The sequence below is a fragment of the Eublepharis macularius genome, chromosome 2 (assembly GCF_028583425.1).
Source record: "Eublepharis macularius isolate TG4126 chromosome 2, MPM_Emac_v1.0, whole genome shotgun sequence".
NCBI lineage: Eukaryota > Metazoa > Chordata > Lepidosauria > Squamata > Eublepharidae > Eublepharis > Eublepharis macularius.
Window position 1 is genome coordinate 46,155,788 of NC_072791.1, and position 17,926 is coordinate 46,173,713.

Here is a 17,926-nt window from a genome sequence, read left to right on the forward strand (position 1 = left end):
AAAAATTGGATGTGAAGGTTGGAAAATAGACCGCCTAGCCCAATATTATCAGAACTTGGCTGAGGTGGAGTCTTCATGGATAACTTTCAGATTCCAATCTGCTGCTCTAGAGTGCCCCATTCAGAGGGTGAGATTCAGAATGTTTGCTACATTGACCCTGCTGCTGTCCTCTTGATTCAGATGTTGATGAATGTGAGAGAAATCCATGTGCTGGGAATGGCCATTGCATCAACAATGAGGGCTCCTATTCCTGTCTTTGTTTCTCTGGATACACTCTTCTTACCACACAGGACACACAGTCATGTCAAGGTAAGTAGTACCTGTGTGGCACCCAACTGCTTCCAGTGCCATTTCCTGGAAGGGAAAAGCTCTTTGCTTTTGTTGTGGTCAGGGGGTATCTAGGAATGAATCAAATGCTACATGCAGTCCTTTGAATATGTGCTATTGCCATATAATCATAATAGGGCACCATGCATATTTTCTGCAGAAAATACATGCAGTGCCCTGTGCTGTATTCAGATGAAATGGTGACCATGCATATTGGGAGGATTGTGGGTAGCATGTGCTCCTAATCTGTGTAGTTGGATACGCTCCAATGTAATTCCTGTAAAGGGCTACTGTGAATTGCCTAACTGGATTTCTCCTTGTGTATTTCAAGCTTAGTAAAAGAGGTGAAGTCCTTTTTGTTTGCTTTATCTGGAGCTTCTCTTTGTCTTCCTTGGAGATTAATGCCTTGATGTCAAAGGGATGACCCAAGACTACTGGACACAATTTTTTGATAACCATTCCCTCTTATTAGTATGTATGGATGAGGAAGGAAACTCTTTGTTGGTTAATTTGCTGGGTTCCTGGCCTCTGTCTTTTTTTCATTTTGTACATAAAAAAGAGTGACAAGAGTGAAAGTAAAGAAATGAAAGGGCAACAGTATTCACCTGGTGTTTAAATTCCGGCAATGCTTTACCTGATCTTGATGCTGGCTTTGAGAAAGGGGTTTGAATGAAGACAAGTGGATCAGTTTGGATAGGACTATGTGGGTAATGAGAAGGAAGAGCTCTATTTATCTAACTGCTTGACCTGCAGTTTTGCTTTAGTGCTTTGGATCCAACCCAGTTTGCTTAAGGGATATGTTTTCTATGTGTTAACAGATCTAAATGAATGTGAGCAGCCTAATGTGTGCCGTGGAGGGCAATGTATCAACACCCCTGGCTCTTACCACTGTGATTGCAAGACAGGCTATGTCCTAGGACATGGGGGAGAGTGTGAAGGTGAGTTTGCAAGCAACCATTGGCTTGGATCCCACAGGAAATTTCCACTAACAGGAAGAGGGCAGAATTTTCACTGATTTCCCCCCTCCTGCTGCACACCTCCAGCTCTCTCCATGCTGTTCCTGGGCGATGCCTGTCCCCCAGGAGCAGCAGATCACTTTGGGAAGCAGAAAAGAGGGGAGACAAAGACATTCCTTCCATTAGTGGAAATTTACTGTGAGATCCAGGTCATTGCTTTTGTATAGAGTTCCCCTTTCATGTCACCATGACTTAGTTTCCTCAAATACTGTGCGCTCAGGGTGACATACATTGATCTCTCCTCCATTTTATCTTCACAACAACCCTGTGAAGTAGGTTACGCTGGGTGTGTGAATGGTTCAAGGTCACCAGGAAGCTTCCTGACAGAGTGAGGATTCAAACCTGAGTTTCCCAGGTCCTAATCAACACTTTAATCACTACACCAAGTTGAAAAAGGCCCTTTGTGTACATAGTTGGGCTTTTGAACTAACATACATCTATGCATCCTCAAAAGAATACATGACTGTTTAGAAGAATGCTTCCCATAAGACTAAAAGGGAGGGGAGGGAGGTTGTTTCTCTATAGCCAGTCAGGTTTTAGCTTTCATATATCCTGGCTAAAACAAGAACAGGCATACAAAGCAGGTGAAATAGAGTATGCAGAACAGAGGCTGCCCTCTTCTGGGGAAGAAGGGAAATTTGGTTATCTAGCCAGCCTTTGGTTAACTAGCTGCTGCATTAAAATACAGAGTGATGTAAGATTGATGCATATATTTGAGGAATGCATTTGGAGAAAATTGACTTTTAAAAATAATCACACTCAGAACAGAAAAGCAGAATTTAGTATTTGTTGAATGCTTTCAATATCCTCAGACCACTTCACATATGTTATCTTTTTGTTATTCTTACAACTTTGTATGGTAGGTCAGTATTTAGGTTTGCCAACCCTAGGCTGGGAAATTCCTGGAGGGCTGGAAGGAATGAGTCAGTGCTCAGCTTTCGTGGCACTTCCTTATGTGCCCAGGGCACTGTGTCCCAACCTTTTTCCTTAGAGTACCCCTTAAATTAATTTTTCAAATCCCAAAGAACCTCTACCTATGAGTATGTTTACAGGCCAGTAAAAGTTGATGGTGAAGAATGCAATTCGATTAGTGCAAAATTATCATCAAGAAAACTTATTTGTAAAAAGGTGAATGATATATTTTAAATTATTTATTTATTTCTCGTGGAACCCTTGATGATGTCCTGAGGAACCCCAAGTTCCGCACAACCCTGGTTGGGAAACACTGGTCCAGGGTAATGCTGATCGGCACTTTGAGATCAGGAAGGAATTTTCCTCCAGGACAGGTTAGCCATGAATCCTAGAGGTTTTTTGCCTTCCTCTTGGCATTGAGCAAGAGTCACTGGAGGAGTGGAGGGGTAGCTGTAAATTTCTTGCATTTTGCAGGGGGTTGGACAAGATGACCCTTTGGGTCATTTACAGAGGGTTTTCTGGGTGTTTGGCCTGTGAGGATTGGATCTGCATTGGGCTTCTGTAGTTCCACATCTGAAGGAGTCAAACTAATTTTTTTTTCTTCTGCACTTAGAAAAATGCCCCATTTCTGCTGCAATCTTTATGACATCAGCATTTTTTCAATGTGTTGATTGTCTGAGGTGTTTTGGAGGGAAACTTAAAAATATTAACCAGGAGTGCCCCAACCTCAGAAGCCTTTAAAATGTTTTTATTTTTTTAAAACAAAGTTGCAACACTTAAAAAAAAAATAAAAACAGAAAAAATGGTCTAAAAAATAAAAGAAACAGAGACTCCTGCATAAAATGTCAGTCTGATAGCTTGTGTTGGTGAAAAGACAATTTACTACCAAGATTAACTGCTGAGATTAAGTGCCAAGGTTAGCTTGCACACACAACAAATAACAAATGGCGTTTTTTAAAGGATGAAAGAGAAGAGTGGCAGGAGAAGAAAAGGGGGGAAAGAGTGTGATTACACATTGCTGTTCTACAAGTCAGGATGCAGTGGGATAAAGAGGAGGGCAGTTTGGATTGGGACTGTGGAGCAGGGGCCCAGTTTGAATTGGGACTGTGGTGCAGAGGGAAGAGGGGCTCATGTCTTCCTCCTGAATCATTTTTGCAAGCCAAAATGGCCTCAGGGAGGCATTCTTAGCCCCATCAGGGGGCCGCATGCGCAAGCATTCAGTACACATTGCACACACAACCCAGAGATGGGGCAAATTATGTCCCACAGGTGGCTTTGGCTCAGGGAAACAGTGCAGGGGTGGGGGCGGAGGCAGGAGTCTCTCCTCTCTCTGTGCTACAGTCCCCTTTTCCTTCTTCCTCTCTCCATCCCACCCATACTTACAGCTGTTGCTCTGTATGGATCCTTCAGTTCTAAGAATTATCTTTCTAGAACTACAACAATATGGAATGAAAGGAAAGTGGCTTGGTGGTGGGGAAGGTTCAAGCCCCTTGTGTATTACAGTTCCAAACCTAACCAGACCTGTACTTGCCTAGAAATCATGTTCCTAACTGAGAACTGAAGAAAAGAAGAACCGGGTGTAAGGTGAAAAAAATATTCAATTGTTGTAGATCCATACATGTTTTGTTTAAAAATTTCATCAGGGCACCTTCTAGGAAGTATTTCAAGTGTCACTTTGAGCAGTGGAACTCCCAGAACATTTCTGTAGAAGTTCACATGTGAATCAGCTCTTGAACTGCAGGTGTACCTGTATGAGCACATGAACTGAGGCAAACAGCTGCAAGTATCCTACCACTCTGTGTGTTGAAGATGTAGTTTTCATGTTTTCTTCTTCATTGCTGAGGACCCTTCTGATGTTGCAGGACCAGCATGGAGGAACAACCACATGAGCGAGGTCTAGATGAAGAAGGACAAGGAGCTGAAATCACTCCTCCTTCCCCTTCTGCAAGCAGAGCTCCACTGAGGGGAGCGGACAACTTTACACCCTTGTCCTTCTTCCTCACTGCAGCCCCCCAATCATTTCCTCTGCTTGGATCCTGCAGCCCTACACATTATCTTTCTTGAGGTCAGAAAGAGCTGCAGCTAGACAGAGGAATGTGAGAAAACTCCATGTGGAAAAGGATAATGCCCAATAAAACAAAAATGAAGATAATAAACACAAGTCAATAAAACAAGTCAAGTCAATAAAATAAAATCAATATTTGTTTAAATAGCCTGCTCCTGGACTAATTTAATGAATTTTAAAAAATTATTATTGATTTTATGGTTTTGTGACCTTTAATGTATTTTTTGAATGTTGTTAGCTGCCCTGAGCCCCATCTGGGAGGGCTGGGTATAAATCAAATCAAATAAATAATAAATAAAATAAAAAACATTCTATGACAATTATACTGGACTTTCCTAGCCCCTCCAAGTTTGGTATTGTCCTCTATTTTCTTCTCAGGATCCATTACAATCCTGTTAGCAACATGAGGCAGGGCTGACATGTATGTACCCACATGACCGTGTAAGCAATTGCTTATGCAATTGCTTTGTGAGTTCTCTTTTTGAGTTATCTTACTGTTGATCTGCCCTAACTAAACCTCTATTTCTTGTCTTTTCCTCTTTCTAATTTGTTTGTGTAGACATTGATGAATGTGCAGACCGCAACGTCTGCCCCAGGGAACGCTGTATCAATTCTCAGGGCTCTTTTTCCTGTGTGGCTTGTAGCATGGGATATATTGCATCAAGGGATGGAAGAACTTGTGAAGGTATGTCTCATGGCCTGGTACAGTGGGCAAAGAAACTGTCCCATGGAAGAAGGAGGACACGTTCCTCCAACCAGATGGTTGGGAGGGACGTTCTTGTGTGACTACAGAACTCAAATCACTGTATTAGGAAAGGTTCCAGTTGTATCCAGTGAATCTAACATGTGAGGTTTGAGGGCCAAACTGGGACATCTGCAGGGCCAGCCCAAGGGGTTTTTTGAGCCCTAAGAGACCTATGACTTTGATGCCCACCCCCTAGATATTGCATACACAAACATAATGAAACATCAGCAGGCTCATTCCAAGGACTGCAGCCCTAAGCATGATTATGTGCAAGTAAATCCCTTGAACATAGTGAGACTTCTGAGCAGGCATAGTAGACTTGCATAGAGGGCATATTGATTCTGCTCCACCTCTGCCCTGAACCCCTGGGACTTCTTGTGGCCCTTTATTTCCTTGATTGCCTTTCAGCTTTGGTGCCCTAGGTGACTGCCTTCATTTGCCTAGTGGATAGGAGGATGGCCTGGACTTCTTGAGTTCCTATATGGGGAGAAAAGCAAGGTATAAATGCCTAAATAAATAAATTAAATAACATAGATCGCAGGTCAACAGCATCTCATCTAGTTTGGACCTAAAAGTTGAATTATTTTGAAGAGGAACCTCTGGATAGCAGGGCAGCCTTTACAAGTGAAATGTAAAAGCTTAAATGAGCTACTTGGAATGAGTATTAGAAAGCTTAATGGCAAAATGAGCTTCTTTATACTGGCTTGAAATAGTATGCTGACAGAGAACAGTGTATGGTAGGCATTTCCTGTTTTTTTTGCCATAGAAGCAATTGTTTGTTCCCATTATCCCACAAAGGGTGACTTTTGTGTTTTCTGTAGATATTGATGAGTGTATCTCACCCATGGCCTGCCCTCTGGAAATCTGCATTAATACACAGGGATCCTTCTCTTGCCAAGCCTGTGATGTAGGCTATGCACTCTCACCTAACAGGCTCATCTGTGAAGGTAAGAGGCTAGACCCCATTCTACCTAGTTGAATGACTGTACTACTTAGTCATTAATTAAACATTTATTTAGTATATTTTCATCCCACTGTTCCTTCAAGAAACTTGGGGGAGTGTACATGGCCCTCCATTGACTTGATCCTTACAAAAATCCTGTGAGGTAGGTTAGCCAGAGAGAGTGTAATTGACTCAAGGTCACTTGTGATTTCCATAGTGAGTTGGAATTTGATCATGGATCTCCCATGTCCCAGTCCAGTACACTAACCACTAGGCAACACTGGCTTTATATATGCAGTACTAGCTTGGTACCCATGCTTTGCTACAGTATTTAACTACTTTAAATCCAGTTATAATACTTATGGGTACGTAACATCTTTTGGTTTGTGCTTTTTTAAAGTTGGTTTTATAGTATAATAACATAGAACCTGAGCTTTACAAAGGTGTTTGAATAAAGTGAAGTGTGTTGATGCCGAAAACCGATGAAGTGAATTTCAAAATGTAACATTTATTAAAGAAATTTTAAGAGGGAAAGATTGCAGTCCAATAAATAAAGTGAAAAATATGTACAGCCATTTCTTTTTTCTACTGAAGGACCTCTTTGTAGACCACATTGGTGGCTTTCCCCTCAGGTGCTAGGATCACCAGGCTGCTGGGTAAGCTTACTCTGGAGCAGGCCACATACGTAGAACTGCCCATATGAGAAGCACTCCCCCTTCAAAGTCAATTCCTGCCACCTTCAGTGTCTGTCCCTGGGACTTGTTGATCATCATAGCAAGGCAGACCAGGGGGAACTGTAGTCTCTTTTACTCGAAGGGGTTATCTGATGGTATGAGTGGTATGCACCTGTCCCTGAACTTTGAAGGTCAGCATGAAGCTGTCAAAGCTTCCAGGCCCCTTTGCCCCAGCCCAGCTGATGGGAAAGGACACAGGCTGTCTGGAAGGCCTTTTTCAAATAGCACACAAATTACAAAATGGGCAAGAAGAGAAAGTCTCACTCTTGCCTAAGTAGGCTGCCACCAGCTCCTTTAGCTATCCCAAGGCTAAGAAGTAAAGGAGCAAAGCTCCAGAGCCTATTAGGGAATTAACAAAACAGAAGTCTACCTTGAAAAGGTGGTTTGCAAGCAGAGGTCTCAAAACAAAGTACTATTATGGTAGGTGGTTCTCGAGCATACACAGGGTGAGTTAAACAAAGATTTTATAGCTTTGAGGCTTCAGAGTCACAACCCCCCACAAAGTAAAATATAATTATTTATTAATCAGACTGCAAGGTTATCACAAAGCACAAAACAGAATGTGAGGACAAAACAAAAAAAAAGGCTAAAGAGGTTAGCACTACATACCATAGTAATTCCTTAACAAGACAAATCAAGTTGATTTCAAAGATGTAGCAATCAAAGTCTCTGGTCAAGAGTCCAAAAGGTCAAGCAGCACAGCAGTCACAAAGTTGGGAGCCTCAGCATCCCTCCAACAAAATGAGCCAGAAGCAAAACAAAGGGGCAAGGGGCAGTTGTCTGTTACTGACACCCGCCACAAGCTCAGACTCCATTTTTTAGTAGCCAATTTATGCCAGTTGGGACCAGAGTGATGCAGGCCTGAACCACCAATCAGGTCACAGCTTGCAGACATCACCTGAAAGCAGGTGTCTATTTGCAGAAGGGAAGCGTGTCAAGTCTGCAGCTCTTGGCACATGACCCAAATCCACAGGTGTAAATTTGATTGCCAATTAACTCAAAAAAAGTTCAGCTATGGAGGCTTGACTTGACACCAACTAGAACAGCTTATCTTATCTCAAGGACAGAGGCTGAGAAGCGAAAGTAGCTTGCTGCTAGTGAGAGGCCTCTCAAAGGGGGGAAGCGGGGAGAGAATTTCTCTCAGCGACAAAGCCTGTGAACTAACTCTCAAGAAATGGCTTCTCATATAACCATAGCATTTTTTCTTAACAGAAGCCATCTCATAGTACCTGCTTGGCCCTGAATGATGTCATGCTGAAGCAGCCATTGTACTTCTGTACACAGTCCATAAAATGGACATGGTCAGGGTGGCTGCCCATTACCAGGCTGTAGAGAGCCTGGGGCAGAGGTTTGAAGGGTGGGAGCTGCACCTTGCCATTGCTGCAACACATGCCAAGGGCCTGCTCCTTCCACTTGAGGGCACTGCAGTACTTGCATTTGTGGGTCATGGTACCCAGAGATACAGTGCTGTCTGCCACATCAGGATCATATGCCTGAGTGAGCCCCGACCTTCCATGGAAGTCAGTGTATCTTGCATGACATCTGCCAGAAGGCTTCTTGGTGGCAGTAAGAGGTGATGGCTGCAAGAGGTGTGAGGTGGAGTTGGACTGAGGGAGGGGTGGTGTGGTGGGCACTTAGGCAGGTTCATGTGAGAGGTTCGCATTGAAATGCCCCCTAGAAAGGTTATGTACCATCTCCCCATGAACATTTAAAAACTCAGTTGCCATTTTTATATAAAATCCTTATTCAGGAGTCTTGTACCGTCTTTCTTCAATTGTATGCAGTTTCCGTTACCTGAGTTTTACCTCAGAACTTAAGAATGCCACAGCTGACCAATCAGAGAGAGGGTGCAAGCAGGCAGGAGGTCCACAGGAAGATTAGCAACCATAGTGAACTTTGAGAGGAAGACTGGGAGGTGCATTTGACCTAAGGACACATTCAATGACTTCCAATAGCAACTGCAGACTGCTTAGAAGGTGGGGGGTGAGGGACCAATGCTGGATGAACAGAGATCATGACCTGAGTTGATTCTTAACTTTCGTAGAATACTTTCTCACTTGACATGGTCTCATTGATCCTCCTTTCTCTCCATCTCTGGAAAGACCTCTGATCATAAAAGGTTCACTGCATTTGCAGTCTGATGTATTTTGGTTGGAAATATCTAGGAAAGGTGAATGTGTTTCATTAATGAGTCAGTTGGAGCTTTGCAGCTAACTTTCATTAACTCAAATTAGGACAATTCCGAAGAGAGAAACAAAATGGATCTGGTGAGTGAAAGAAATGAGTGAATAATTATTCAGAGGGATTAAGAAGGACAAGCCTGTCTAGTCTTTTTAAGCCACAAATTAGAGGCAGGGAGGCATATTGGATTTTCAGTGTCAAAAAACCAAGACAGAGTAATTAGGCTGGAATACTAGATATACAAATATGCCAGTATAAAATAAAAATAGACAAAGGATTAACAAAACCAAAGTAGGGAAAAAAAACAATTAATTAGAGACCATAGAGAAAAGGGCTTAGGGAAACAAATTAGCAAAATGCAGTGAAGTTTAGACAAGTGAAATAAATAGGCCAGTGGAAACAAAAATGCTTTTGTTTTCTTATAATTAGTTAAGAAAATTAACAAAAATTACATTATTATTATTATTAACTGTCACAAGCAACTTTTGGGGAAATGTGGCGTGAATATTTTAGAAATAAATGTTTTAACATTTTGTATTGTCCTGCGTAAGGGTGGCACACATAAGAGTAATGTAAATGCCTATTGCTTTTTTCCAAAAAAAGATTAAAACAGGGGAAATTAGAGGCTGCAATCCTAAGAACACTTTCCTGGGAGTAAGCCTCATTGAATAATATGGGACTTACTTCTGAGCAGACCAGAATAGGATTGCTTTTAGTCAGTTAAACCAATTAAGTTCAAATAAATTTCAAGGCTTTTCCTTTTGCTTCTGTCCCTCTAGTAGAGACTTAATGGGATGTTATTACCAGGTAATATTTGAGTCCAGTAGCACCTTAAAGACCGACAAGATTTCCAGGTATGAGGTTTCAAGAGTCAGAGCTCCCTTCGTCAGGTAAGAGAAGTGGAAAAAGGAAGGAGTCCTTATAATAATCCAGTAGAGAGTGGGAGGAGTATTTTAAATTAGAGTGTCAGGAAGATAGCTATAATACATGTTGTAGTTAGCTTGATAAGGAATGGGTGCGAAGTGCAGAAAATTAGCATCTGTAACAAGAGAAAAATCCCATGTCCCAATTCAACCCTGAGGGATCCACTGTTTGCAAATAAAACTCAGTTTCAGTAATCTCATGTTGTACTTTTCCTTTGAAACTTCTCTGCTTAAGAACTGTTACTCTTAGGTAGACATGAGCACGAACAAGAAAACCCCCCTGAATAGACTGTTCGTTGCCGATGACAAACACGAACAAGCGAACGGAAACGAACATGTCCCATTAACAAACGTGTTTGGTGTTCGTGGTTCATCGGCACCAGAGCGGCCCCCTTAGCACTTAGAGAGCCCATATTCACAGGGAATGTGAGAGGGAGAGGAGGAAAGAGGGAAGATGAGGTGTTCTGGGAAAGGGGGACCAAGGGGTTCCAGCTGCAGTAAGGAGCCTGACCCGGAAGTCCTGTTGACAGGAACGGGTGGACCCCGATCCGACAGCGGCTGCTGACATGACCCACCTTCCTGCCCTCGTGGAAAGGAGGGGGCAGGGCGGGACAAGTCTTTGGGAAGGGTCGTGGCAGTACCTGAGAGGGAGAGGTATTGACCGGGAACTGGAAAGCTCCCAAGCGTTGGGAGTCCTCATCTGCGGAACCCATAGAGGTACTCTGCAGCGGCAGCTGACGTGACCCACTGTCCTGCCTTCACAGAAAGGAGGGGATGGGGTGGGACAAGTCTTTGGGAAGGGTTGTGGCAGTACCCAAGAGGACCTGGAAAGTTCACAAGCGTTGGGAGTACTCATCCGCAGAACCCACAGAGGTACTTGGCGGCAGCAGCAACCATCACCCACCTTCCTGCGTGAGTGGAAAGGATGGGATGAACGGGACAGGAGAGGTAGTTGGGAGGGGTCGGAATGGTCCCAGAGAGGGAGAGGAAGAAACAGGACAGCGACGGCAGCTGCCATTGCCCACCTTCCTGCCTTTGTGGAAAGAACAATAGTCGCAGGACACGTCCCCCCCCCCCCCGGCTCAAAGGGGTCCAGTCAGTCCCGTTGACAGGGGAGTCACCATGCTGTGCAACCATGCTGTAGCACTATACTGTACAATTATATGTGCAATCTCAGCCGAGCTGTCCCTCGTGACCAAGGAGGCAGCATTAACATGGTAGTCCCTCATGAAGTGGGGGCTGACATGACTCACCGTCCTGCCTTCACGGAAAGGAGGGGATGGGCAGGACAGGAGAGGTTGTTCGGAAGGGTTGGAGTGGTTCCACAGAGGGAGAGGGAGAAAGAGGGACCAGCATCCCCAAGAACTGAGGGGGAACAGAGCAATTCCACACCACTCTGAGACACCTCACCTATGCAGGCAGTACGCGCACTACTCATAACAGTTTGGATGGCACCGCCAGACACCAGAGACCTTCCTGCCCTCACGGAAAGGATGGGATGGGCTGGACAGCAGAGGTCTCCCAAGGGTTCGTAGAAGGAGAAATGGGGACCGTGTGAGTGATGAAATGTGCAGACATGAACCACCTTCCTGCCTTTGCGGAAAGGATGGAGTTGCAGGACCCATCCCCCACTTCTGGGAGAGGACAGCAGGTGCCTTGGATAGGGGGCACCATGATGTTCAACCTTATATGCAACAGCAGTTGAGCTGTTCCTCGTGGCCCAAAGCGGCAGCAACCGACAGTACCCACCTTCCTGCCATCGCAGAAAGGAGGGGATGGGCGGGACAGGAGAGGTCGTAGGGAAGGGTCAGAGTGGTTCCATCCAGAGAGGTAGAGGTAGAAAGAGTGATATGGAACTTTTCAGGGAGAGGAGGACAAAGGGTTACCCAGCAGAACAGGAAGGATTGAGAAGACCCAAACCTATGAGAGCCCTCAGCCGAGAAACTCACTGAGCTTGCCTCTGGAGCTTTGCAGCCCGGGATCTGAGGGGGGATAGAGCACGACACCAACACTCCCAGATACCTGACCAGCTCAGGCGCTAATAATTATCTAGGTGAGCCCTCAGTAGAAGTGTTCGCCCCAGCTTGGCCCCTGGCCTGGGAAGACATGGTGGTACAAATGCCAGTGTCTTGATGAGTCCTCCTGAGCCCTCAACCTAACTGTTCTAAATGGCATTGTCCCCAACCCCGAGGGAACAATCTCCACAGGGGCGGCCTGCCTGACCGTGCTGCTCCCACCTGACCCAAACGTGCCAGCCCTCACTTGAGATACCTGCTGGACTCGATGGGCAAGGATGCATGGCAATGGCATGGAGAACCAAGGGGCAAGATGCTTTAGTAGCCTGTGGAAGCCCATGCACTCCACGATGGATAGGGGCAAGCCATGTAAGGCAATCATCTCTGCCAAAATGTAAAAGCCCACCTCCTGAGCCCTCAACCTTGCTGTTCTAAGCGGCGCTGTCCCAGACCCCAAGAGAACAACCTCTGCAAGCGTGGCCTGCCTGAGCGCTCCACTGCCACCAGCATCACCCTCAGGGCAAGGATTCTTGCTTGGGGTGGATTCTGGTGACCCTCCCACTGATCCCTGCTCAGAAGAGCTGGTAGCTCCCTTTCTCCCCCCAACAGATGTTTTGCTGGGCAAGGACGGAGACCACAGGGTCGGGTGGTGCCTCTTCAGGTGCCTAGTCAGGGCCGTCGACGACAGGTCCTTGGGGTTTTGCCCCTGCGCACTAGGACATCACAGGCATGGCACCGCGCCACACGGGGGTCATTAGGAAGGGCTCAAAAGTGCCTCCATACAGAGGTGTTGAAATGTGGACCACTAACTGACCCAGGGGAGGGAGGACAAATGGTTACAGGCTGTGCTGCAGAGCTGGCCACAGACAATGGAGTAAGGGGTGGACTGCAGGCAGGGACTCCACCGAGAGTCTGGGATGGGGACGGGAGGGATGTTTCATAAAACACAAACCATTCCTCCAGATATCCGTCACCCTCCTCCTCCTCAAAACGTTGAGGGAGATCCTCTCCCCCCCCAGTGGAAAGACCTCTTTAGCCTCCTCCACAGCCCCCACAGGTGAATCTGGGGGAGTGGGAGTACTCTCTGCTGCCCCCAAGCCACACCCAGTACTGCTTGCCATGAGGAAACCAGGAGGACTACCTTTGCACTTCCCCCCACGACCATCCATGGCCACCACAACATGAAGACTCATTCTGCCACCAAACTAGAATTAAGGAGGACAGAAAAGGAGAGAACACTGTGAGCCCTCAGCCAAGGTGCCCACAGAGGTTGGCCCCAGAGCCTGGCAGCAGCCCTGGAATCAGAGGCTGAGGCTAGAGCCCTAGCCCAGCACACCCAGAAGCCTGACCAGGTCAGGCACTGATACTGAATCATCATCATCATCATCATCATCATCATCATCATCATCATCATCATCATCATCATCAATGTGAGCCCTCAGCCGAGGTGCCCACTGAGTTGGCCCCAGGGCCTGGCAGCAGCCCTGGAACTGAAGGCTGAGACTAGAGCCCTAGCCCAGCACATCCAGAAGCCTGACCACCAGATCAGGCACTGATGATGATGATGATGATGATAGTCAGGGTGAGCCCTCAGCCGAGGTGCCCACTGAGCTTGGCCCCAGGGCCTGGCAGCAGCCCTGGAACCAGAGGGGATAGATCCCTACCCAACCCACCACACACAGAAAAAATCCCAGCTCCAATGCACTCTCCCTATCTCTCTCCCAAAAGGCTATCAACAGCTCTGTCCCACTCCAGTGCTTGCCGAAAGTGAAAGCCAGAACTGGGAGCGCAGTGCCCTTTTATAAGCAGAGGTCTCGTTGAGAAACACAGGAGTTCTCTTGTTGGCAGTCAGAACTGCCTAACAGGGTTTGCAGGGATGAGATTGGAGTTCCCACGGCCACAGAACACCCCCCTCCTCCCTCCCTCCCCCCTGGTGTCTGCTCCCATGTTACCAATTGTAACCAATTTGCAGCTCCACACTTGGAAGGAAGACCTGCCCATCAAGCTAAGTTGGGCTTTGATTGGGGTGTCCGGGGCGACGGAGTTCAGGCAGTCCCTCCCTCCATTGCCGAGGCAATTGATTGAAGGCGCCTGAGTGTCTGGCTTCCTGAACAGCGGCCGAACACAACGAACGAGGCTTGCAACAACCACCTGTTCGTCTGGAATGGTGCCTCATGAATGGCCCGTTCGTGAACAGACGAACAGCCTGTTCGTGGGTTTTTTCCATTCGTAATGCTGTTTGTGCCCATGTCTACTCTCAGGTCAGTGATGGAATGTCCTGGCAGACTGAAATGGTCTCCCACTGGTTTTTACATTTTCTGACTTTTGATATCGGATTTATATCCATTCTTTTGCAAGAATGTTTGTCCAATATAGAGAGTTGAAGGACATTGCTGACACTTGATAGCATATATAACACTGGAAGATGAACAAATGAATGAGCCTGAGATGGTATAGTTCGTGCTGTTAGGTTAAGTGATTGTGCTATTGGAGTGAATATGTGGGCAGAGCTGGCATCTTGGTGTATTTCAGGCTCTAGTCCCAGAGTTCCCATGTTGGGAAGTGCATTGTTGTGAGTGAGGAGTTATTTAAGGTTGAGGAGCTGCCTGTGGGCAAGGAAAGGTTTGCCTCCCAGAGTCTGTGAGAGAGCAGTATCGTTCAGCATGGGTTGTATCAGGGCTTTTTTTCAGGGGGAACGTGGGGGAACGGAGTTCCGGAACCTCTTGAAAATGGTCACATGGCTGGTGGCCCCGCCCCCTGATCTCCAGACTGAGGGGAGTTTAGATTGCCCTCCGCGCCACTGAGCGGCACGGAGGGCAATCTAAACTCCCCTCTATCTGGAGATCAGGGGGCGGGGCCACCAGCCATGTGACCGTTTTCTCTGAGGGCAACCCACTGAGTTCCACCACCTCTTTTCCCAGAAAAAAAGCCCTGGGTTGTATTAATGATATGTTGAACTGGTTTGAGCTGGGAACTGTTCACCAGTGGTGTTCTGTTGTTGTTCTGGCTGAGCTTATCTTGTCGCATCCCTTGGAATCATTCTGGCTTTGTTGATCTGTTTTCTTATTATATCTGGTTGGTATTCTAATTCCAGAAATTTCTGTTGTAGATCATGCAGGTGAGAATTTCTGTCAGAGGGACTGGAGCATATGCAGCTGTAGCATAGAGCTTGACTGTAGACAGTGGATTGTTTGGTATGTTTCAGGTGGTGGTGACTGGAGACATTTAGATATGTTTGGCGATCAGTTGGTTTTTAGTGTAAGGTGGTTTTTTAGTTTTCTTCATTACCAGGTAATGTTATTTACCACGAAAAGGGTATGAGCTTTCGTGAGTCACGCAGCTCACTTCTTCAGAATTTTGTTAGTCTTATAAGTGCTACTGGACTCTTGCTCTTTTCTACTGCTACAGACAGACAAACACAACTACCCATCCTGATTTAATGATAAGCCTGGATTTGTTGCCATTTAATATATGGAATGGCCCAAGAACAGGGTAGACTGTGAAATGGAAAAATGAGACTGAACATCACCAAGATGGGCTATATTAGGAAAGAAGCTGGAGCTGTATTTGTAATATATAGGCCAAATCACATAACTATTTTGTTCAGGGCAGAGAAAATGGGTGGGTGTGTCTTCTAAACATTTTCTCCCTTAGCAAACCATACATCCCTTTTCAGAAGAATGATATTTGTCAACAGGCACAAAAATGGGTGAAAAATTAGTAGTTTTGTGGGGGGCTACTGTTTTTTCACTGCTGCCATTGCAGCTTTTATAGGAAAAACTGAACCTCATTAAATTTAGTTTTGTGGATTTTTTTTTGTTTCTAGTCTTGGCTCTCCCTTCCCCCCATGGATTGTGTTCCTGCAGCAATCTAGTCATGTGAACTGGCAGCCTCAAGCACAAATCCTACACATGAGCAGCTGTGTGGGTTTCCTCACCTCCTCGTGATATGCAAACTATTAATTTCTGCTTACAGTTTCCAATTCACTCAGTCAACTGAGTATGCACATTCAATCCATGCAGTGTAACTGAAGCCCAGCTGTAGAGGTTAATACATATCAGTGCGATTCTTCCCTGTGTTAAACTATGTTCTCCCTGGTTCATTTCTCAATTCCCAAATTCTATTTTTATTTTTCTTGAGAAAAAATATTGTATGAGAAATCTAAATGGCTTTGGCATTCAAGAGCTGACAAGGCCTCTGTTCAGTTTCACAAGGCTTGTTCTTTCTGTGACTTACCAGTTGGTCAACTTCAGCCTGGGCCTCATAGAGGTATCAGTTTTTTAAAAAGAATAGCAAGTCTTTGTTCCCTGTTTAGGGGAGGGATTTTGGCTCAGTGGTAAAGCATTTGCTTGGCAAGCAGAAGGTCCCAGTTTTAGTTCTTGGCGTATCTAGTTAAAATGGATCTGTGATGTGAAATAATTCCACCTGCGTGAGACCCTGGAGAGCTGCTACTAGTCAGAACAAACAATACCAACCTTGATAGATCAATAATCTGACTCAGTAGAAGGCAGCTTCATGTGCTCAGATGTACCAGTTTTTAGTGGGGAGGTTTATTTACTAGAGATTTATTCACTAAATAAACCTGCTGAGCTGACAAGATGCCTGTATATATGTATACAGTTCTCCAGCTTGTATATTCTCTGGCTAAATATCTATTCACAACATTTTTATCCTACCTTTCTTCCACCCTGGAAATCTAACAGTACAATCCTATGCAGGATTTCTCCACCTTAAGACCATTGCTTTCTGCACAGGACTACATTGTAAATGGCTTAGATAGATGCCTCGGAGCTCTCCCACTCAGGCAGTAACTGACCCCAGACCTACATGTGTCTTTCAACTATATGATTCTACGATTTTAGTATCCTGTTGGTGATGTCTTATGCCAATCCCTGCTCTGTGTTCTACATTAGGAGGTACAAACATTGAAAAGGGAGCTGCTAGGAATTGCTCAGAAAAGTAGTAATAGCTGGAGAACAGGTTGGATAATTAACTATACAATTTGTCATCTGAAATAGCTCTGCAATAGATTACGTGGAAGTTTTCTATACATATAGCATGAATACACCAGTAAAAAGCTTTCATGTGGTTGCCTAAATCAGTGTCTTCTTGAGTAGCAATGCTTGTTGACAAATAACCTGCTGAGCATGATGGTTTCTTAGGGCATATTTAATTCTGTTTTAAGTCTAAATGCTACAAACCCTTGTGTGGCAAACAGGAATGCTTATTAGAGAGATGTGATTTTCTCTCATGCTCTATTCTATGCCCATTCAGTGGGAAACCCAGGTTTCCTTTGCTTAATGTGCAAAATGGCTCTTCATAAGAAGGTGAGTTTGGACCTTCCTTTTTGATTCAGGCACAGTGACTTAATGATCAAACAAATTATTAAAAATCTCCCTTGAAGAGATGCAAGGCCTGCAAGTTGCTTTCTCTTTGTAGACATGGGCTTTCTCCCTATGGCTGATGCTGAAACAGTTGGATAAGAGAGCGGCAGGGAAAGGTTATCAGGCATGGATGTCTTCAGAGGCTGGACTGACCTAGAGGAGAAGATCATGTTTTTCTCTCTTTAGAGCGGTGTCTATCTGGGCTTTTGTGATTGAATCAAAACAACCTGTGATAGCTGGAAGAAAAGCAATGTACAATGAAGAGGGGTGTGTGTGTGTGGATAGGAATTCTTTATTTTGATATGTTTTAAAATAAGAAGGGCAAAGCTTATCAGAATGTAGGTCAGTGAGGACTGATGTAGAAGCAACTGCAGAGAGAAAGTGCTGTATTATATCTGAGTTTCTAATTCGCTTGCCATGGGAGATTTTAATAGCATACATTACCTTGGTACAGCTGATTGACGTTCATGTGAATCCCCTTTCTTTCACTGCAGTTTAATATTTTAAAAAAGCCTATGATTGTGTAATTACTTTATGTTGGTCTATATTTTTTATGTTCTGTGGTGTTCCTCTCCTTACTTATTTGCAGTAAAGTACAAACCAAAGAATCTTGCAGCATTTTAAAGGCTAATAAATTTATTGAAGCATATGCTTTCATATCTGCAAAAGGTTCTCCACCAC

General features: G+C 45.0%; 1 protein-coding gene across 1 annotated transcript in view; it reads left to right on the forward strand.

The window, feature by feature from the left end:
* Positions 1 to 17,926, forward strand: part of LTBP2 (latent transforming growth factor beta binding protein 2) — a 170,634-nt gene that overhangs the window by 129,024 nt on the left and 23,684 nt on the right. The window contains exons 17-20 of the mRNA XM_054971057.1: positions 181 to 309; positions 1,146 to 1,265; positions 4,880 to 5,005; positions 5,887 to 6,012. Coding sequence (XP_054827032.1) covers positions 181 to 309; positions 1,146 to 1,265; positions 4,880 to 5,005; positions 5,887 to 6,012 — 501 coding nt within the window. The remainder of the gene's footprint in view (positions 1 to 180; positions 310 to 1,145; positions 1,266 to 4,879; positions 5,006 to 5,886; positions 6,013 to 17,926) is intronic.